The sequence below is a fragment of the Anthonomus grandis genome, chromosome 18, assembly GCF_022605725.1.
Source record: "Anthonomus grandis grandis chromosome 18, icAntGran1.3, whole genome shotgun sequence".
Lineage (NCBI taxonomy): Eukaryota > Metazoa > Arthropoda > Insecta > Coleoptera > Curculionidae > Anthonomus > Anthonomus grandis.
The window spans coordinates 11785977-11807870 of NC_065563.1; the positions used below are offsets into that span (position 1 = coordinate 11785977).

The 21894-nt window shown below is 37.1% G+C and overlaps 1 protein-coding gene and 1 long non-coding RNA gene across 2 annotated transcripts; one reads left to right on the forward strand and one right to left on the reverse strand.

Moving 5' to 3' along the window:
- Positions 1-874: 874 nt before the first annotated feature.
- Positions 875-21279, reverse strand: LOC126746744 (nucleolar MIF4G domain-containing protein 1). Its single transcript, XM_050455079.1, has 11 exons — positions 20811-21279; positions 20546-20750; positions 20315-20494; positions 19895-20151; positions 19573-19684; positions 19305-19517; positions 13481-13802; positions 12842-13017; positions 12424-12779; positions 1332-1463; positions 875-1271 (listed from the first exon to the last, which is right to left on the reverse strand). Exons 1-11 carry the CDS (start codon positions 21057-21059, stop codon positions 981-983), a joined length of 2493 nt encoding a protein of 830 aa, XP_050311036.1. The 5' UTR covers positions 21060-21279; the 3' UTR covers positions 875-980.
- On the forward strand, positions 1617-8397 carry LOC126746748 (uncharacterized). Its single transcript, XR_007663972.1, has 5 exons — positions 1617-2682; positions 2885-4927; positions 4982-6810; positions 6917-7134; positions 7215-8397. It is a non-coding gene; the product is annotated as an uncharacterized LOC126746748 (long non-coding RNA).
- Positions 21280-21894: the final 615 nt, after the last annotated feature.

Consider the following 21894-nt stretch of genomic DNA (forward strand, 5'->3'; position numbering starts at 1 on the left):
TTTCAATTGTTCCCATGACCTGATATCACTGCGTGTAGATCTATACCAAGACAAGGCTGTGTCCGAAAATAAAATTACTGCACATCCAAGATATTCCTCCTCTACACGCTCAATAAAATCGGTAACACTACCAGAACCATCAAAATGTAACTGCCATTTTGAGATTGTTGAAAAACTCTTCACCAGCTCATCGGAACCTAACGGATTCGTGACATCATTAGCATTAGCAGAAGTAAACACGGGTACATTCCAGTTCAAGGTGGAATTAGATTAGGGAATAATAAGAACACTTTATTGGGTTAACTGGATCCCGTGAAATAACGTTCGTAGAAGGAATGGTGTGAAGTGACCGAATTAAATGTTCGAGTGAATAGAATTGAAGCAGGCCGAAACGAACAAGAGGGACCGTCGAAGGAATCACATTGGATGAAAGATGCTGTGAGACTTCTGTCTGAGCTTGAGAAACAGGAAGGGGATGATCCAGAAGGGAGTCCTCTCCAGGGGAAGCCTCAATAATAACCGATACCTGGAAAATTTCCTCTACACTCATTGTCAAGGTTCGCTTAGCCATTTCTAACCTATCAATAATAGAATTTAACCGAGTAGACAAACTCATTACTTCTTCAGAAAAATCAGGGTGAAATTCTAATAGATTCTTGAAACGACCCTGGATATGTAAGGCCTTAGACCGCAACCTACTGAAACCTGAAATAGCACTTTCCTGTACAAATATCTTAGTTTAAACCGCACCTTTGAATCTCATCCTATTCTTTTCTAGAGTAAACTTACTCAAAGTGTACATACTGTTCCTATGTAGCGACCAAATGTAAAAAAAAATTGTACTTTTACACACTAGCAATAAAACACTAAACCATTTATTTTACAGTACTTTATATACACAATAAAACATACTAAATTAAATTATTTCCGGTTTCTATGTACTAAAAACCACTATAACCTAACCAACTTTACACCGCACCTTAAAATTTCATCCTGTTCTCTTTGACGGTTAAAATCTTCTCGACGCACCTCACTCGCTCCTCCAACAGTCGCTTCTTCTCGGTCTCTACGGCATCGCCCTTCAGATTCCTCAACAGAAAATGATGAATGAACAACCGTAAACTCTCCCTGAACATTTTCAGTTTATCGGAGTGGGCCACCTTTTCGAAGACGCCGTGTACGGCCTCAGAGTTGTCGTGCAGCAAAATCCCCAGTAAAATCTGACGCATGAGTCGCAACGTCATTTTATCCAGCTCGCTAAATTCCACGATCTAAAAAAAAATGAAATAGGAAGAAAATTGAGTGAGAAAAAGTCAATGGATCTGTGGTACCTTGAGGGTCGATATGGGTAAGCCTTGTTCGATGAACAAATGGGTTAAAAGTTTGGCCAAGTTGGCCAATTGATGACCCGAGTGGCTGTTCAGGGCCTTCAGTTTGTCCCACACCGAGCACTTTATCGTCATCTGGAAAAAAGGATGTTTTTGAGGCATTTTTGGATGCCACCTAGAGAACCAAATGATTATCTTTAATTCATTTCTAAATGTGAACGGGGATTAAATTTTCCTCATATGAAGTAAACAAATTAAAGATTCAAGATTTAATAAATAGGTATTGGCTACATAAAAACTCCCCTTCTCTGTATCTCCCGTTTTTCGGAAATTGCTTTGAATTGCTGCTGAAACATGTGTGGTTAAATATCCTTCGTTTACAGATAGTTGCATATTAAATAAAAACATACTTAAATTAGAATTTTCAAAGCATGATAAGAGTATACAGATGCATCAAAGAGTGAAGAAGGCAATGGAGCAGCAGTATAATACATCCCTGATAGTGGAGTAAAAACAAGAAAAGAAGTCGCTTCCTTCTCGAAAAAATTTTTTTAAGGTATAACCACATGAAACCTTTACAGGATTATTAGTTAGGTCCCTGTGCATGTAAAATAACTAGTTACGACATCTTTTGAGGAGTCAGACATTTTAGTCCGAAAAATGTCAATAAATTGTCAAAATGTTATATTTATGTTTTTTTACACATACCACGCGATAACTTCGAAACTAATAAACATATACACCTGAGTTTTTTTTTAATCAATTGAAGATATATAGGCGGTCATAATAGTGCTAATTCAAGTCCCCTGATTAGCGTATTTTTGGACGTTACGTATGCGCTGCTAATATAAGTCGGTTACGTGGAATACTGTTGTTTTGCGTGTAATATGATTTTTCTGTTGGTTCATGCGTTCAGTTCATTACGCGCCTTAAGTTCTTTAAATTGTGTTTAATTTATTTAACATTTAAATAATTGTACATTGTTTGATTATGGAGTGTTTAATTTGTGAAGAAACTGTAAGCGACAGTGACAAACTGGTAGTTCAAAATCCTACAATCCAGGGCTTAAAAACATTAATAAGTGCTGCAGAAAAAAGACAAGACAATTGCGCAAAGAATATATTGGACCAAAAGGATGATATTTTAACAAAGAAAAAACTTGTTAAATATCATTTACATTGTAGAAAATCTTACACTAGGCTACAAAATCTTGAGCATGCAAATTGTCGAAAATGAAGGCAACGAAGCTTGTTCATCTCAAAGCAGAATCCACAACAGAGGCTTCGATATTCGAAAAATGTGTCTGCTATGTAATAAAACCGGCAAAAAGGGCAAAAATCAGCTATACAGACAGGTATTTTTTTGCACTTTAACTTATTCTTTTCCTTAATATAAATCTATTATTGTATTGAAAATTCTGCGCGAGACGGGTGTATGCTTGAAATATTAATGGTTGAGCTCCTCACATTTTTTTAGTCACGAATTATTATGCTACTGCAACAAGACTGCTTATTATTATATGCGGGGGTATTTATTTTGGTTAACTTTTCTTACAGGTACAGGAAAGTCCACCTGACACCTACACAAAAATATTAGCTGCTGCTACAAAAAAAAAGGAATGATATCAACATGATTTCTAAGCTTTCTGGTTATGATGATCTATTTGCATACGATGCAAAATACCACAAAGTCTGTTATTGTGGCTATATTGCAGATAGAAATATTAGGGCTTCTCAAAATAAAGACCAGATCTCTGGTGGATTGTCCTGAAGAAAATTATTCTGCGAGGCCAATAGAAACTGATACCGGTAATATAGAAAACGAAATATTAATTATTCATAAAGCAGCCGGTATTTAAAAAAAATACATGCATGACTTAAAATTTTCACACAACTATTTTCCCAGTCCAGATGATATAAATCAAGCCGAATTTCAGAAACAAATTCCCAATATGCTTCTAAAATGTGTATTACGGTTGATAAACGATGATTTTTACAATACTCCAGATGATGTCGAAATGGACACCAAAGCAGTAGTACCGTGTAACATCGTTATGGGGCTTTATAACAAAAAATATAAAAGAAATTATTTTCAAATTGGGTTAGGACTTTGCATTCACCACGTAGTAAGAAGTAAACAAAAAATCTTAGACTCTCTATCTGAAATTGGACTCAGCTGTTCCTATAATGACATAAGGCAATTAACAACTGCTTTGGCGAATCAAAAAATAAATAATAACCCAACTTTCCACGTTCCACCTGGAGTTGAAGTTGTAGATGACGTTAAGGGTAATTATATACATGCCAGTATCGATAACTTCGATTTGAATGAAGAAATTATAAGTGGAAAAAACACCATCCACAGCATGGTAATGGTTTTGTTTCAAAAAAAATCCAGCGTCACCACCTTTGTAGAAAAAATATTTTTAGAGGAGGGGCTTATTCACTAGAAACACCCGAAGAACATGGTTTCAATTTTCAAAATATGTAAAATACGTAAAACCTGTAAAGCGTCCAGAATCTGCTCGACAAAAAAAAATATTGCATGGCAACTTATTCATAGCATTAAGTGCGACAAAATATTTTTAAATTGGACCGACTTTAATAACATGTTGGCTGATAACCAAATTTCTGTTTCCACTATATTTTACTTGCCATTTATTAATAACCCTCCTACCGAATATGACACGATATATACATCGATGGTACGATTAGCAGAAATAGCTGACAGTTTAAAGCAAAATCACATTTGTATACCAGCAGATTTGGCCATTTATTCAAAAGCTCGAGAGATATTATGGAATAATCAAAGGCAAAGTAACGTTAATGCTGAGAGGTATGCATCTCAATATGGCGTTTATTGCTAGCATTGGATATATTTTTGAAGATGGAGGTCTTATTACCATTTTAACAGAAACGGACATTAACGCCCAAAATACATGTAAAATTATGTTAGACGGAAGGCAGGACTCCAGGGCTATTCGAGGCCTAACTTTAGTTGTTGATGCTCTTTTTCGGCTGATGTTTAAATCTTTATGTAAAGAGGAAAATCCGGGAGCCCAAGTATTATCATCTTTATTGAAAGAAGACGTTCAGAATTTGATAAAAAAATGTCAAACCAATAAATTAAGCAGACGGCATTTTGAAAATTTTTTAGAAGAAATTAAAACTCTGGAACCAATTATTTCAGATTTTATAACTACTGGCTCACTAAATTCAAGCACTTTCAAATATTGGAAAGAATTTCAAAAATCAGTTGATCTTCTTTGGCGTCTGTTAAGATCTGAAAGAAATGGCGATTTTCAATCACATTAATGTGCAGTACAAGATACATTACCTTACTTATCAGCTGCTGGTAGAAACTTGTATTTGAAATGGGTTTCTGTATATTTAGCAGATATGGAGAACCTAAAAACTGATGTGCCTTATATGTATGAGTATTTGAATAAAGGTAATTTCGTTGATGACAACATTTTTAATTGTGTGGCGTCAGATATGGCTTTAGAATTGGAATAATTGGATTTTCACAGAAGTCTGCTGCCCTTTTACGTTGGATTACGACCAGACATACTTTAGAAGCATACTCAAAAGCATTTTTAGGTAAGTATGTCATTTTTGTTGGAATACAAATTTCATTCTTATTTTTCATTTTAGATATCACTTTCGGTGAAAATAGCAAATTGTATAATGAAGGGGAAAGAACGGCATTAAAAAACGAAGAAGCGGTTTTAAAAATTGTTACAAGTTTAGAAAACGATTGGTGTAATCCTTTTGATTTGGATAATGTGCCCTCTCAATTAATAAACATTTGCACTGGAAAAATCGCAAGGAGCCTTGAAAATTTTTACGAAAAAGCCAATGAAAATGTCACAAATTTATTTTGACCAGAAAAGCTTTTGGAATCCCCTTAAGAGAGAAAAAGTACAAAATTTTAAATTTACTTCTGAAAAACAAAAACTAACTCAAATAAAAAAATCATTGGTTCAGAATGTATGGTTCGCAGAATTAATTGTGCCGCTAAATTTGATATGGATCTTGAAAATATTTTATCTTATGAACTAACATCGGTTCCATTATCCTTATTTCATGAAGACGAATCAATGCGGAAATCAACAAAATCTGATTTAGCCAAAAAAATTGAATCCTTTACCACTCCTATGGATGCACGTCCCAATGTAGATTGGCTATATTATTAACGGTATGGTTGCAATTCAAAAAATACAAGCCACAACATTAATTGTTACATTTAATGAACTAGGAAATGTTTTTATAAACAAAATTTTAAGGGATGGAAGAAAATATAACTCAAAACGAATTACTGTTGTTTTTGATACGTATAAAAGTAATTCTCTGAAAAATGCTGAAAGACTTAAACGTGGAAATTTCAGTGCAGACTTTAAAGTTGCTGGTACTAGAAAAGTGCCCCAATTCAGGGAATTTATTCGATCCTCGTCAAACAAAAAATCATTGTTACTATTTCTTACCAACTACTTTATAAACGAAGTAGGAAATTTACTTAGCGAAGACGAAACTGTAATCATAGCAGGAGTGTTTGAACTTTGTTATCAGCTTAATAAAAGTGAAATACCAAGAAAATTTGATTATTTAACTAGCAATCAAGAGGAAGCTGACACAAGAATAATTCTTCATGTTTTGGCAGAAAAAAATATTGGCAATATTATTCTTGTAAAATCCGTTAAGGCTCCGCTACCTATCTTCTAGCCACACAGCTGAGGGGCAGCGGTGAGAGACGCGGTAGTAATAAATGTTTATTTTAGAACGGTTGATAAAATTTCAGTCATCCTCTTACGCCGGGATCCGATGTAATTTCAGGGTTGGCCTACATAAATTTGGTGCAGGTTATGGAAGTATAATTATATACCTGCATTACTACCTAATATTGCTATTATATATGCATTTTGGGTTTTTTTTTGTTTAGTGCGTGGTAGTTCCGGGATGTAGCTGTGTGGTTTCGTTGCGATCATTTTTTGCATTTTATTTTGGTGATTACATACTGAAAAACTGAAGTGTTCCTGTGTTTGCACTAGTATTTTTTTAAAATTGAATTAGCGGTTTATAGTTTTTCACGAAATCAAAAATGTAATTTTCAGGTCCTTTTTATTGGCATAAAAAACAAATATTGTACAATTTGCCAACTCTCAAAAAATCAAGGACACAATCAGATGCCTAAAAGGCATAAATGCTTTAAAAACTTTGAAGGTTCTTCAACGAGCATGGAAGGCGATATTTTAAAAGAAGGATTTCTCCATAGTTTAGAGCAACATGGATTAATCTACCATAAATTAATAGCTGACGGAGACTGCAATTCTCTGAAAAAAATGTTAGATGCTCATCCATATAAAAATGTCATTGTGAAAAAAATTGAGTGCAGAAATCACCTTCTACGAAATTACTCCCGGAAAATTCGGGATTTAGGTAAAGACGTCAATGCTGGGCCATTAGTTCTTCGGAAGCAAATAAGTGTAAGTACTTACTATTCGTAGAAAAATTATTTTAGGAAAAATACTTATGTTTCTGGTAAAGAAAAACATATTTGTAGATTTATAAACGTTGTTTTTTTTTTTATAGAAAGAACAGCTAAGATTACGATATGCAGTTACAAAAACTATCGAACATAGAAAAAATGAGGGTGTTCCGATGAGAAAAAATAAAGTTGTTAAAACAAGACATAGACAATTCTATTAGCCACGTTTTTGGAGAACACAAACTTTGTGCAGAATTGGGATATTTCTGTCATGAGCAATATAAACCCAGTGGTAGCATATTATCAGACTTAAAAATGACAGGTAGGTTCTAAAAGCCCAAAGTGTAAAGAATTACGGTTTATGACTGCCTTATAAATATTTATAATTTTTTGTTGTTTCAGACCTATATGACAAATTATATAGCTTTGTCAGCTATCTTTCAAGAAATAGCGTGAGTTTAATACAAGATGTTGACAATAATGTATCGGAGCAATTTAACTCAATCATTGCAAAATTTATTGGCGGAAAACGCATTAATTATTGCCAACGAGGATCATATCAGGCTCGCTGTTTAGCTTCTGTAATTTCTCATAATACTAAAAAGCCTATATACACGATTAAAAAATTCCTTAATCATAAAAGCCCGATTGGCTTAGTTAAAAACAGGGAATTAAAGAAAAAATATATTAAACGGAAAAGATTATTCCAGACCAAAGAGAATTCTGGACTTGATAGCAGTTACGGTGATCAATGTCAAAAGCCTGATCTAACACCTGAGGAGTTGCAAAAAGAAAAAGAAGATTTTCTAGCTAGTATTAAAAAAAATGCAGAAGAAATCAAATTAATTGAAGAGCTCACAAAGAAACAGGACCAATCTGATTTGTGGCACTTAGAGCGAAGAAAGCGTCTTACGGCATCAAATTACTATGCAATTTGCTCTAAATCTAGTGCCAGAAGCAACGGTGATACAAAAAAGCTCGTGGAACAACTTTGTACCCAAAAACAATTCATTCTGCTAGCATTGAGTGGGGCAAACAAAATGAAAAACGGGCAATCAATGTTTTAGAAACATTAATTGATGAGAAGATATTACCATGTGGCTTATTTGTAAGCGAAAATATTTCATTCTTGGCAGCGACTCCCGATGGCCTTATTGGGAAGAAGGGGATTGTTGAAATCAAATGCCCCTTTAGTGCTAAAAATCTCACTCCTGAAGATGCGATAATGCAAAGAAAAATATCATTTTGGAAGAAAAACGGAGAAATTAATAAAAACCACAAATGGTTTTACCAAATACAAGGCCAATTGTTGGTAACTGGGAGATCCTACTGCTGCTTTGCAGTTTGGACACCTTTGGGCATTAAGAAGGAAATTATTTTAAAAAACGATGTATTCTGCGAAAACATGAAAAAGAAATTAACTATATTCTATTCGATATGTTATTTACCTGAGCTTGTAGATCCTCGCAAAAATAGAAATATGCATGTTAGAAATATTTCCCTAAAAGAATATACGATCGCATAAGTTTTTTTTTATATGTAGCCAACTTTGTATATTTTGTAATAAATGTCTTGTTTTGTTTGATTTATGTGTTATTGGTCTTTATTTTTATTATCATCACATTTTATAATTATACCAAATCGAAAAAATTTACCATAAAAACTCTTATTCAAAGTATCTATTTGAATTGGATATTAAAATAAGAAGAAGGTATAGCAATGGAGTCAAGCAAGTAGGTAGGTAGGTATGAAAAAAAAATTGTGAACAGTCAAAGATAACATTGTATACCAACTTATAGTTTTTATTTTTTTACCTAGATTAAAAGTCAAATATTTAAAAAAAGCACGATGTGGGTATTAATTTTGTAAGAATATAGATATCAAGAACACGCAAGAATGTTGTTCTTCAAATGTTATTTTCTACCAAAATAAACAGAAAAGTATTGTTAGTGGTATCATTTAAAGCAATTTTCGAACCATTGTCACAAAAAAGGAAACAAAAAAATAAAAAATATACAAGGGCGAACCACCTAATTGCGATACACAGTAGATCGACACAAACTATTAAATAGTGATTTTAACTAAAAAGCAAGTTCCTTTTCTCAATAAAATATAATAAAGTATCACATACAGGGTGACAATTTAAAAACTTGAAATGGCTATATATTAGGAACGAAAAACTGGAATAAAAAAACGCCAAAACGCCCAAAAGAGTTTCTATAAAACGAAAGAGGAACAAAACAAGCATATTATCCCACCCTTATCTGCAACCCCTTGGACAGGGTGACATACACCCCTAAAATCTTAAATAGAAAGGGGAGTCGAGTGACATCAATTTCCTGAAATGTGGCTTTCTATGGTATCATTGGAAAGCATTTTTCAAAAGCTTCAAGATGATCTATTACTCGACTCCCCTTTCTGTTTAAGATTTTAGGGGTGTATCTCACCCTGTCCAAGGAGTGCAGATAAGGGTGGGATAATATGCTTCTTTTTGTTCCCCCTTCGTGTTATAGAAACCGTTTTGAGCGTTTTTTTATTCCAGTTTTTCGTTCCTAATATAAATTGTCATTTCAAGTTTCTAAATTGTCACCCCGTATATTATTCCATTCCTAAATATTCCTAATCACTACAATAAGTTCCTTTTTTTCAAATCACTTCCTTTTTAAGAATTGCCAAATAGAGAATAAAACCCTTAAATTCGTATAATTTTTACCATCCAAGAAATTTGGAATTTAAGAGAGATTGATAGAAAATTGGAATAATAACAATCCTGTATTTTTTAGGCTATTTTAATAATAGTGTTGATTTAATTTAATAGGCTTTAGTATTCTGAATTTTTATTCTCAGCGTAATTAATTAATTTAATACATTTATTAAATTAATTTACTGCCATTTTCATAAAGTCATAATGATTAATCAAAACACGAGCACAACTTTTTCCTTAAAAAATAGTGGGTACCTAGTTGATTCAAATATGCCTTTACTAACATATAGATCTGATTCCAATATGACTCTTATATTTAAATTTAAATAAAATATTTAGAATACGAACCTGAAAACCACCCATCTCATCAAGTATCAAGTACTCGTATAATCAGCAGAGGCCGCCACGTCGCTGCTAGTAAAAATGCACTTGTAAGGCTCTCGAAATCCGCGAATATTTCAACAATGGCTTAACTTTTTTTTCTTAAATTTGACTAGCCTTTAGACAAAGGTTTGGTCGATGTCTATAATTATGTTTAAACTTAATTTAAAATTTATAATTACTCTTAAATGGCGTTTGAATATCAACAATGTTTGATTAACAAAATTATATATTTCTAGGCATATCCTCAGATTTTCATATAATTACAGACATGTGTTGATCCTTTATCCATAAAATAAAAAAAAAATTGAGTCAAAAAGTCTAACGGTTTTCAAATTATACCCGGATTTCTAAACCCTTAAAATGATATTTTCGCATGGCCGTGATGCGGAGCCTTAACACAGATGTTTTGCTTCTGTTAATTTATTATTATTCTGTAACACCAGAAATGGCCAAAAGTAATGTTTTTCTTGAATTTGGTCAAAGTAAGAACAAACATTTTTTATCTATCAACAATATTGTTACTAATTTGAGGGAAGTTTGTAAAAAATTATTAAGTATTCATTTTTTAACTGGATGTGATACTACTTGTGCACTATTTAAAATAGGTAAAAAATTTGCATTCGACATTTTATACAAAAACATCGATAATTTAAAGGGGTTCTTGTTAATTTAGTTTAAGTTATTGTATCTACATAAAAATAAAAACGCATCTATTAAAACTCTTAATGAACTAAGGGTGCATTTAACAAAAGAGTCAAATCGATCAGCCTCAGAATTGCCTCCTACAAATGATGCGTTTAAGCAAGTTTACTAAACGATAGAATGAATTTATTACATATGTTAGATATTAATGATCCATTTTTTTAGATGTATATACCAATTAGAAATATGGTATAATTCTCACGTCAAAGAAATAATTTTGGAAGATCCTCGTGAATATAGTTGGAAAAATGATGAAACTTACTGGAGACCAATATCAGCAATACAAGATCCGATCCCCAATGAAGTACGAAAAGCATTGTCAATTCGGTGTTCCGACAAAAATTGCAACAATAATAGGTGCACGTGTTTAGCTCAAGGATTAAAATGTTGTGACGAATGTAAATATGCAATATGTAGTAAGAGACCACAAGATGAAGAACTAAGCTCGTCAGATTCAGAGTCTGAAGAAATCTAAATCTTTTCAATTTATGTTCTTTTTTTGTTTTTGCAATTCCTGTTTTACCTTGATATTAAAAATATAAGTGTAATTCCAGTGCAGTCTGCGTTCCTAATTAAAAAAAATTATCGAATCGCCAAATTAGTCAGGAGATTACCCTGGAGGGTACCTAGGAGGTTACAACAAGGTATCAGATTTTCATGCCCTGCAATCGGCTCTTGCAAATTTTGAAAGGTACTGTACCTTAAATAAATTATATAATAATCCATTCCATACTTTTTAGCAGAAAACCATCTCAAACCCAAAACAAACGTGACGTCTATCTTGAAGTATGTAGGGTTTATTAAGGATTTAGGTGTAACGTTGGATTCCAGGCTGCTCTTCGATGTTCATATAGAAAACATTGTTCAGAAAGCTCTAAAAACCCTCGGTTTTATATCTCGAATTACAAATAATCAAACATCATTAATATTATTATATAATGCATTCGTTAAACCTATTATAGAATATGCGATAGTAGCTTGGAATCCGATGTATCACAAATTGAAAGGGTACAACGCAAGTTTGTGAATATAGTAAATTTCCGGTTTAATAGACAAAGACATTTTTTTACTTACTATGATAACTTAAAGTTTTATGGTATGAATCCCTTAGAGAGTCGTAGAAACAATTTTGATTTATAAAATTATTAATAATTTAATAGACTGCCCTTTCTGTGAATGGAAATTTTACATATCAACGTTAATCCTTATATTTTGCGTAATAGATCGACCTTTAGCATCTCACTATTTGTCTAACTCTCCATTGTTCAGATGCGCCCGTAGTTTTAATAATTTTCAAGAAACTAATTTGAATATTGATATATTTTTCTCCAGTATGGCTTTATTTAAGCGATACTGAAGAAATTCTACCTAACTTCGCAAGGAATAATAAATATTGTCCTATTTTTCCAATCGTCATTATTCATATGTATATATACTTCTTCATTATTTATAATAGATACTATTAAATAAGTTAGTTAGGTTTACATTACTTGGTGTATTTGTTAGGTTTGGCAAAGCACTTATTGTATCTAAATTCATAAGATATTCTGTGCTTTCCTGTTATTGGATTGCTTAGTCTATCTGTAGGAGAGCCTTGTACTTAAATAAATAAATAAATATAAACCTGTGAACTCACTCCACCTACGCTACTTACTCAGGACGCGACTTTCGATTAATATTAAATGTAACCTTAAGCCATTGCCAAAGCTAGTTATGTGCAACCTTTTAGCAAATAGGTACTAATAGTTTTTCAAAAATATTTCAAAGCTTATCTAGTTAATTCGTGGCGAAATTCTGTTGAACTCCTTGGGTCCAATTTACCTGAAATTTACGGTCGTATTCGCAAAACTTCTGCGCCAGCACCGCGTAGTACGGATTGTAGACTTTCTCTTGTAGGCAACAGTGCAAGATCACGTGGATGATCTCGCGCTCCTGCTGATTCTTCAGGCCCAACTTGAGCAGTTTCTCGAAGGCGTCCATGTAGTCCTCGGCGGACATGATGACGCAGAAAACGTCCCGTCTCGTGTCGGTGTTCATGCGCTGTTTCTTCGCCAAATCGAGGAGTTTTCGCGAGTAATTATCGGCGGAGGGAGATTTTAAGACATCGGTGGGTGTTTTACTGTCATTCGTTCCGGTCCATGCTGACCCTACCACCCACCATTTTCCTCTTTCGTCGGCTAAAACAGTTTTCTTATAATAACTCTTGTGATTTATACCCTCCGGGGATCGTTATATATACCCTTAAGCAGATCTTCTAAACAGATATTCAGGGTGGTAACGTAGTTTCCCTTCCTGATGAACCCCTTCATGATCTTTTTTAGGTGTTCGCTGTAGCTGGTGTCGTAGTTGGGGATTTTCGTCACGTTATTGTTTTTTATGGCCAAAAGTACGTCCAGCAAGAACTTCACTCTCGAACTGGAAAAATGAGGTTTGTGAATTTTGAATTTTTTCAATCTTTACCACCCGCTATCTCAAAAGTTAAGACTTTTACGACATACGTTCATATTTACTAAGAAAAAGTCCCTGAATTTTTTTGCATCAATTTATTTAAACCCTGTATATAATTATAAAAAAAAATAAATAAATAAACGGTTTACTTCGTGGCTTCAACAGCCCCTACGTAATTGTTAGGATGCTGAAAATTAGGTCATTCAATCCCGCACAATTATATTATTATTATTTCTTTTACAGCAATGTAAATATTGAATTGTTTATTGTATTGGGAATTAATAAACGTTATTATTATTAGAATCTTCGCGAAAAGATTAAAGCTAAACTAAAACTCCTTACAAATGGACTTATATACTCATGATGTTAGCATTTTACACTAAAATTCAAACCACCCTTCCCTCTTGTCCCCCCCCCCCCTTTAACTCACTCGCTGCTGACTTTTCCCTCAGCGAGGGCCGCGGCCCTCTTCTGCAAATCCAAAATTAAACTTTTCAACGCCAACGGGTCGTCCTTCCTCAAGCCGAAGCCGACGCTCCTCAGCACGTGCAGCACGCAGTCCACGTTCTTCTCGTCGAAAGTGCCCGTTAACCGTCCCAAGATCTCGTACAACAATTTCGCGTCGAACACCTTAAAGTTGTACAACTGGGCCAAGATATTCACGACATTGTCCAGGGATTTGTCTTCTACCGGCTGCTTGTTTTGCCGTAACAGGTCGAATTTTTTGACGACCGTTTGGAGGAAATGGGCGCCTGAAATGCGAGGATCAATTAGAAGACACTGTATGTATGTATATTTAGTTGGTATGCAATAGTTAAACTAGAAAGTTTCCTAATGAAAATAGAACCCAATTGTAGTAATTGTTGTGACTGGGGAATTACAGATGTTTTTGTGACAAGCTGGAATTATATGAAGTATTGACCAAACTACTAATTTATAAATAGAATTATTGTACACATGGTTCAATTATATTGGTCCTCGTCTCGTAAATAAGGATACCATTGTAGTTTCCCCATTCCTACATTAACCGCCACGAGTTTATAGCAAAAAGAAAAAAAAAGCCCGTCCCTACTGCACCAGCAGCAGTCATCTTAGGAATATCACCTTAGGCCATGAAGATAATTAAAAATAAATTGTCGAGTTTAGACAATAAAAATGGCGATCAGGGTGATCGTTATTCGCCGACTACTACACGTCCTTGGGAGAAATTGAATAGAAGAGCATCGTCACAACCTACAGAAAACGCCGACCTAGAACCAGATGTTTGTTTGGTTACAGGGGCAACGACACCCTCCGGGTTTTCGAGTTTTATGGGGGTTGAGCAATCAGAGGTTGCAGGTTCTCTACTGTTTGCAACAGTTATTTTGAAATAAAGGACATACATTTTGTTTTGAAAACAAAATATCCTTACTGGGGCCAGTAAGGTTCACTGTTTTGATAACAGTGATTTGAGTTTTTTGACTTGACGTCATTACATTAAATTTTTTGCTTGCAGAGCAGGATAAAGAAAACTAGGATGTGGACCAAATTAAACAAAATACTGATTTGAATCAGGCGGTGCTTTCCTTGCTGGGATATGATTTGACTCCGTCAAATTACACTTCTCCACCTTTTGTTAAGGAAGTGGCTATTTGCTGGAACAAAACTCTCCAAAAGGGATTGTCAGAAGAGGACTGTTCCAGCCTTATAACTAAATATCCTCCGCCAGAAAATTGCCTCTTACTACAGGGCCCGAAACTTAATCCAGAGGTAGAAGCGGCCAGTAGAGATTCTTTTAAGAAGCGGAATAAGAAGATCCAGGGTTTTCAGAACCAAATTGGCTAAGTTTTGTCTGCTTTAGGCCAGGTTCTTAGCGGCTTGATTATGGAAAACAATGCTGAAAATAACTCCAAGATCCAATGCATAAGTGATGCATCTAGACTTTTAATTCACTTTTTGGGGGTTCAGTCTAGGTCAAGAAGAGAGCTCCTGATGCTTGATTTTAAAAAAGGAGTGAAGGAAAACCCTTTTTCTTTTTTTTTTTTTGGGGTCGGTGGAGAAATTCGGTTACGCGGCGCCGCCCCCAGCAGTGTGGGACTCAGTGTCGAGTCTGTTTCGTCCTGTACCCACTAAAACTTCACCGCTGGGTGGTGCCTTGTGGCTCCCTACACTGCGGTCTGCTAAGAAGCAGTCCTATTGTGTCCCATATGTTTAGTCCCACAGGTTCAATTCTGTAGCTTCAAGGAAGTCCAGGATTGTGCCCAGTGGTAGATTTCTTATACCCCCTGGTGAGGGTTTCTCTTCCCCCAGGAATGTTGCCCTGGTTTGATTAAATGCTTCACAGAAGCACAGTATGTGAAGAGTTGTTTCGTCCTCCTCATTGCATCCCCTACATAGCGAGGTAACTGATTTCCCTAGCGTATGCAGGTGTTTCCCGCTGGGCGCATGGCCTGTAAATAGCCCCGCGACCCTTCGCAGTTGTTGTCTGGAGAGGCCCAGTATATTCTCACCCTTCTTGAAGGGTGGGCTGTCTATAAGTTGTTTGGATTGTTCCATCTTTGGCAGCTGTTCCCAGTAGAATTTGTTCTGGTTTGTTAGCTAGTTGCCGATTTCCCTCTTCCAGGTCTTATCGTTGACACAACATGTTGGTTCAGGGCCTACCAGGCTGTTGCTGGCTCCCTGGGTTGCAAGTTGGATAGCCCTTCTTGCAGCCCATATTCTCTGCTAGGATTATCTCTGGCCTATTTTGCGCTTCGGCGAGGTTCCTGAGATCCTCCCAGCAGCTTTGCACTGTCCTTGACTTAGTCTCGAACTGTTGTAGTGCAAGTGTTGCAGCCTGGTCTCCTGTGAAAATTGCGAAGGTTTTGCCTCTTGGCAGCCCTTCTCTCATCAGTTGGACACAGGTTTGTATTCCTATTATGCTTGCCTGTAAATTTGTTGTTTCCAGGCCCAGGTTTAGCATAAGTTGTCTGCCCTTTTGTTCGTCCTCCACCATGCCCACAGCTACCCCGATCTTGGATCGTTTGGTTGCGGTGTGCCATACTGAGTAACCTCTTTGCCTGAGCCTGTCCGCTTCTGCGTCCAGTGGTCCCCTTTTCTCTTTGATGACAAAAGGTTTGTCTAGGTATGTGACCTTGGTTCTGTCTGTTCTTAGGGTCAGGCGCCCAAGGTCCTGTATCTTGTCAAATAAAGCATTGTGCCCATCTTTCGATAGGATTGTTGCGCCATTTGACAGCAGTCTTTTCGCCCCCGATATAGCTTTAGCCCGTACCACTAAGTGTAGCGGGCTTAGTCCTATCAGGTTCTCTAGGGCAGCAGTCGGCGTTGTTGACATCACTCCTGTTATGCCCAGACATTCTATTGGTTGTGTTTTGTTGAGTATCTGTATTACAGTCCTCTTTTCTGCCGCATGCCACCATATGGGTGCTGCGTATGTAATGATGGGTCTAACCATTGTCGTGTACATCCAATGTACCATTTTTGGTGACAGTCCCCATGATCTACCGAACATTCTCTTACAGTACATAAGAGTTTTCGTGGCTTTATTTGTAGCCTGGATTACATGCTTCTTGAAGCTGAGTTTTTTATCCAGGGTTATACCTAGATATTTGACCTCGTCGTCAAGTCGCAGATTTTCTCTAATGGGCTCTAGTTTCCTTCTTTTGGTAAAGGAAACCAGAGTAGTTTTTGTGGGATTTATCCTTAGTTGTTCTTCCTCACACCAGTGCTCGACAGTAGTCAGGGCTCTTTGCATTTTTTCGAATACATGAGCCTGACTACCCCCTCGTGTAAGGATGACTATATCGTCAGCATATCCTATAGCGAGGATAAGCTGCCTCTCCAGTCGTGTCAGCAAGCTGTCCGATACAAGGTTCCACAGCAGCGGTGACAGTACGCCCCCTTGCACACTCTGGCCTTAACCGTTGTGCTGTTGAGATTTGCTGCTACTTTCCTATGATTTAGCATTTGGGTTATCCAGCCGCCAATCATGGGATGTATTCCTCGTGCTGCTATCGCACGGTTGATTGAGTCATATGATGTATTGTCGAATGCTCCCTCAATGTCTAAGAAAGCTCCTAGGGCGATCTCTTTGTTGTTCAGAGATTGTTCGACCCTCTGGGTTATCTCGTGAATCGCTGATTCGCAAGATTTACCTGTTTGGTAGGCATACTGGTGTCGATGTAGAGGGTTGACCCGTAATACATTGTCCCTGATATGCCTTTCTATGAGCTTTTCCTCTGTTTTTAGGAGGAATGATGTAAGGCAGATTGGTCGGAAGGATTTAGGTTTCGCATAGGAGTCGCGTCCCGTCTTTGGTAGAAATACTATATTTGCTTCCCTCCAACTCTCTGGTATATGCGCCGTGGCTAGACTTGCCCGCATTATTTTACATAGTGCAGGCAGCAGCAGTTCGCTACCCCGCTGTAGCATGACTGGCATTATGCCATCCATTCCGGGAGATTTAAATGGTTTGAAGGAATTTATCACCCATTTAACCTTCTCGTAGGTTACTACCTTTTTTGCTAGTTCCCAGTGTTCCCTTTTGCCCCTGTTCGGAATGATAGGAGTTGGGTCCTGGGTATGTTCTGGTTGATGGAGAATTTTCGATCCCGGAAAGTGCGTGTTCAGCATTAAGCCAAGCGTTTCTTCCTCGGTTGTCGTATATTCTCCATCGGGTTTTAGACAAGAGCCTAGGGTTTGTCGTGGCCCTTTGGATATTGCCTTGTGGAGTCTAGCATATGCTGGTGTCTCTGTTAGGTCCCGGCATAGCTTCCTCCACCCTTCTTTCTTTGCTCTTTTTATAGCATCATTGTACCTGGTTAAGTGTTGTCTGTATAGATTCCACTCGCCAGTTCTTTTGGCTCTGTTAAAAAGCTTTCTTACTGTCTTCCTTAGCTTGCCCAATTCTTGGTTTCACCATGAGGTGTTCCCTGCTTGACATGGTTTGCTTAGTGGACATGAATTTTCAAAAGCAACTTTAATAGCCTCAGTGACTGACTCTGTCAGCACTTTGAGCTCTACATTGTCTTTTGCCTCCGTTGGACAGTTCTCCAGTTCGCGTCCTAGTATCTCATTGAAGAGGTCCCAGTCCGTTTTCCTGGCGTTCCTGTAGGTCTCCGGATTTGTATCCATAGATTCTAGATCGAATCTTATGTACTTGTGATCCGACAAACTTGGTTCGTCAGATACATGCCATTTTTTAACGAGGTCGCAGATGCGTCCCTTGCCAATGGTTAGATCAATTACTTCTCTGCGGAGTATGTTGACGAAGGTCGGTTCCTCCCCCACATTAAGTATATTTAGACCGGAGGCAGCACAGTAATTTAATAATGATTCGCCTCGTTTGTTTGTTCCAGTGCTTCCCCAGATAGTGTGGTAAGCATTGGCGTCACAGCCTATTATAAGGTTTTCCAATCTTTGATGGTCTATCAACCTCCGAACTGTTGTCGGAGGTGGTTCCCCTTGTTGATCGTGTGGAAAGTATGCTCATACTATTATTGTATCGTAGCTCCTCTCCGCTGTTTTGATTTGTACTTTGACCGCCGCTGTGTCCCTGTCACAAAACTCCCACAGCGGTGTGGCCTCTATATCTTTTCTTATAAAGATACAGCTTCTTAGGTTAGGTCCCTCTTTTGGGTCTGACACTAGTCTCCCGTTGAGGTTTCCTAGTCCCCTTATCTGGCCCCTATAAGTATAAGGTTCCTGAATCAGGGCTATCTGAATATTGTTGTCAGCTATGCATTTTTGTAAGGCCGCAGTGGCTGCTTTGCAGTGGTGGAGGTTTATTTGTATCAGCCTCGCACCCATTGCGGAGAGCGATTTTAGGAAGACGAGGTTCCCGGCAATCCCTCTGTTTCCATAGGGGTTGCCTGGTCCCTCTTCTCTTTCTCTTGGCTGCTGGCCAAGAGTCTGATTTTTATGCTGCCAAAGTTGAGGTATAGCGATTGATTCGCTTCCCTTACTTTGGCCCAGGATTTCTCGTCCATGAGGAGCGTTACCAGGCAACCCTTGTCGTCCTGGTCCTTCCTCATGTCGAGCACTTTCCACAAGCTGTTGTTGATGTTGTTTTGAACATTCAGCTTGTGTAGGAGCGCTTTCGGTTCCTCAGTAGATCCAAGTTGGCTTACTTGAGTTACTTAAAGCGAAACAATTGGACAGGTTTATTTTGAATTTAGATTAGTGTTAATTTATATTGTCGATACCATTTGTCATCGCCAATAAATAAATAAACAAATAAATCTTGAGTCTTGTCATTGGTTATAAATTCTACTTACCAATTTCGGTTCCCACGTTGGCATGTAAAACGGCGACAAGCAATATGTGCTCCATGAGCAGCCTTTCGGGGCTCAAAACGTTAGTAACCAACGAGTCAAGCACGAGGGTGGTCAAAGTGTCATTCATGTCGTTTCTGCTGTTGTTCATGTACAACTGTTCGATCTGCGAAGAGATTCCGTGCAAATTGCTCTCGGCCAGTCTGTTTAGGAGACCTTGAAAATGGAATTTTAGGTCACAAAAGTGCTTGAGACTCTATAATAGGGTCACCTTTCAGTTGCTTCCTTAGGCGCTCCAGTTTCTCTTTTCGCTTCTTATCTTCTGACCCTTGTCCCTCCATCTGGGCCCTTATGGCCGGAGGTACATACTTTCCGGCATTAGTCTTTAAATTTTATATTATTAGTAGTCTATTAAATGTTGTACAAAATTATTTACTTAAAGTTATTTATAGAAAAAATAGGCTACACCTATTTATTTATTTATTAAATAGCAGTAGTACACATACAGGTCAACTAGGTGAGTCACTGTTGTTTATTAATTTAGAATTGTACTGTAATATGTTAAATAAGCAAATAAATAAGAAGCAACTTACATTGACAACTTCCCCGTCCTGGGTGCGTAACCTTCCATATATATCCTCCCATAAATTATTGTCCTTTTCAGGCTCACTTTCTAACAAGGTCTTTCTCTTTTTAACATTGTCATCGTCTTCGCTCGGATGTTGTTTTCTCTTATTTGGCCTCAGTTCTTCATCCGATACATCCACCTCAGACTCATTTTCTTCGGAATCAACTGGTTCCTGCTCCTCTGATTCCTCATCGTAAGCATCACTATCAACTAAATCCTCCTCTAAAAGGCCAAATAATTAAACTTTCTGCTCTCCAGGGTCATTTTTTACTCTATTGCAGTGATCTGAACTAATTTTACACTCTTGGGTCGCACATTAACAAGCCAAGGATAAAAGTAATTCATTTTCCCCAGAATAAAGTGAAAAATTCTTCTCCCTTCTTACCTTCTTCACTCTCGTCATCATCAAAGTTATCCGAATCCTCCCCGTTTGATGGAGCTTCCGACACTTTCTGGCCAGACATTAGAGCCAAATCCTCATCGAAATTGTCATTTCCCTCGTTAAGGTCCTGCTCGGCCAAAGCGGCGTTTTTCATGTACTCAGGATCGCACACTTCTAATAAATCTACGAGAATTTTTAGAGAAATTAGATAGGAATGGCAAGGAACTTACTTACAGTCCAGCCCGTCATCACAAAACGACTTCGGAATGGTTTTCGATTTTCTTTTGTGCAATTTAAGTTGTTTCTCAAGTTTCTTTATTAGTCGGTCCTCTTTTTCGTTCTCTTTCAGTAGCTGCTCTTTTCTATGCTTCGACATGCCTTTTTGCACTTTTTTTTGTTCCCTCTTTTCTTTCTTATGCAATTCCTCTATGGTAAGTACCTAAGAAAGAAAACTCAACTTAATGGGGGGTGCTAAACATGACATATCGTGCCAACACACTTTATTCCCACTAAAAGGTTCATTTTTAACAGTCTTTTCTTTAACTTTAGGGCTCTTTTCATGCTTCCTAGAGACCTCTTCGGCAACCGTTTCGATTTCCTTCACAGAAATGTGACCCCTTTTTTTATTGTGGTATTCAACGCGTTTGTGCTTCTTTTCTAGTCGTTTTTCTTTTCTTAGCTGCTTCCTGGTGGGTTTTCCACGCTTGGAATGGCCTTTTTGGGGGGTTTTCTTTAGTTTCTGATACATTATATCGAAATTAATGGCAACAAACAAAACATTGCAGACCTAACCTCAAAAAACGAGTGGAATTTGAAGGTTATGTGTTAAACTTTCGTTGGGAGAAGGAGTTGATGAAAAAAAGTCTGGAATAGCAAGGAAAATGGTCTCGAGAGCCTGGAAGAGCTACAAATTGTTAATAAAAGACAATAGGTAAAATGATCGACACATAACCTTAAAAACCAATGACATTTGGCGGTTATGTCGTATGGAGAAGGAGTAGAAGAAAACAGGTCTGGAGTAGCCAGGAAAATGGCGCCAAAAGCCTGGAAAATGTATTGAGAGATTATGCCTAGGCTAAAGAGTCCAGTAAGCAGAGTAAGTAGACAAAAAAGTCTGGAATAGAGATTAAGAACCTGGAAGCATAACCTCAAAAATAAGCTCTTAAAAACATAACCTCAAAAACGAGTGATATTTGGAGGCTTGTCACTCGGTAAAGGGAGAAAGTGGAAGTAAAAGTCTGCAATAGCGAAGAAAATGTCTTCAAGAGCCTGGAAGAGCCAAAAACATGTTATTAAATGGCAAGCGACAAAACATTGAAAACATAACCTTAAAACCGAGTGACATTTGGAGGTTATGTCAAACCTAAAGACTCCAGAATGCACTTTTTTACCCACTTTCTGACTTTTAAACCTATCTGAGGACCATGAATCTGTGACGATCGCTATGAAATGGTACTTCACGTCTCTAGTGGGTTCAACTACTAAAGAAAAGTGAAATTTCAAGATGATTCAAGGCGTGCCTGGACCATGGAATGCGGTAGAAACTCGAAAAATGCACTTTTTACCCATTTTCTGACCTTTAA

Excerpts from the sequence above, each read along its gene's own strand:
- LOC126746744 (XM_050455079.1), bottom strand. The coding sequence starts at position 21,059 with ATGTATCAGAAACTAAAGAAAACCCCCCAAAAAGGCCATTCCAAGCGT. Across the intron at positions 12,780-12,841 it reads TTTAGAAGATCTGCTTAAGG|CCGACGAAAGAGGAAAATGG; the intron begins GTATATATAACG and ends AAACTGTTTTAG. Across the intron at positions 1,272-1,331 it reads TACCCATATCGACCCTCAAG|ATCGTGGAATTTAGCGAGCT; the intron begins GTACCACAGATC and ends ATTTTTTTTTAG.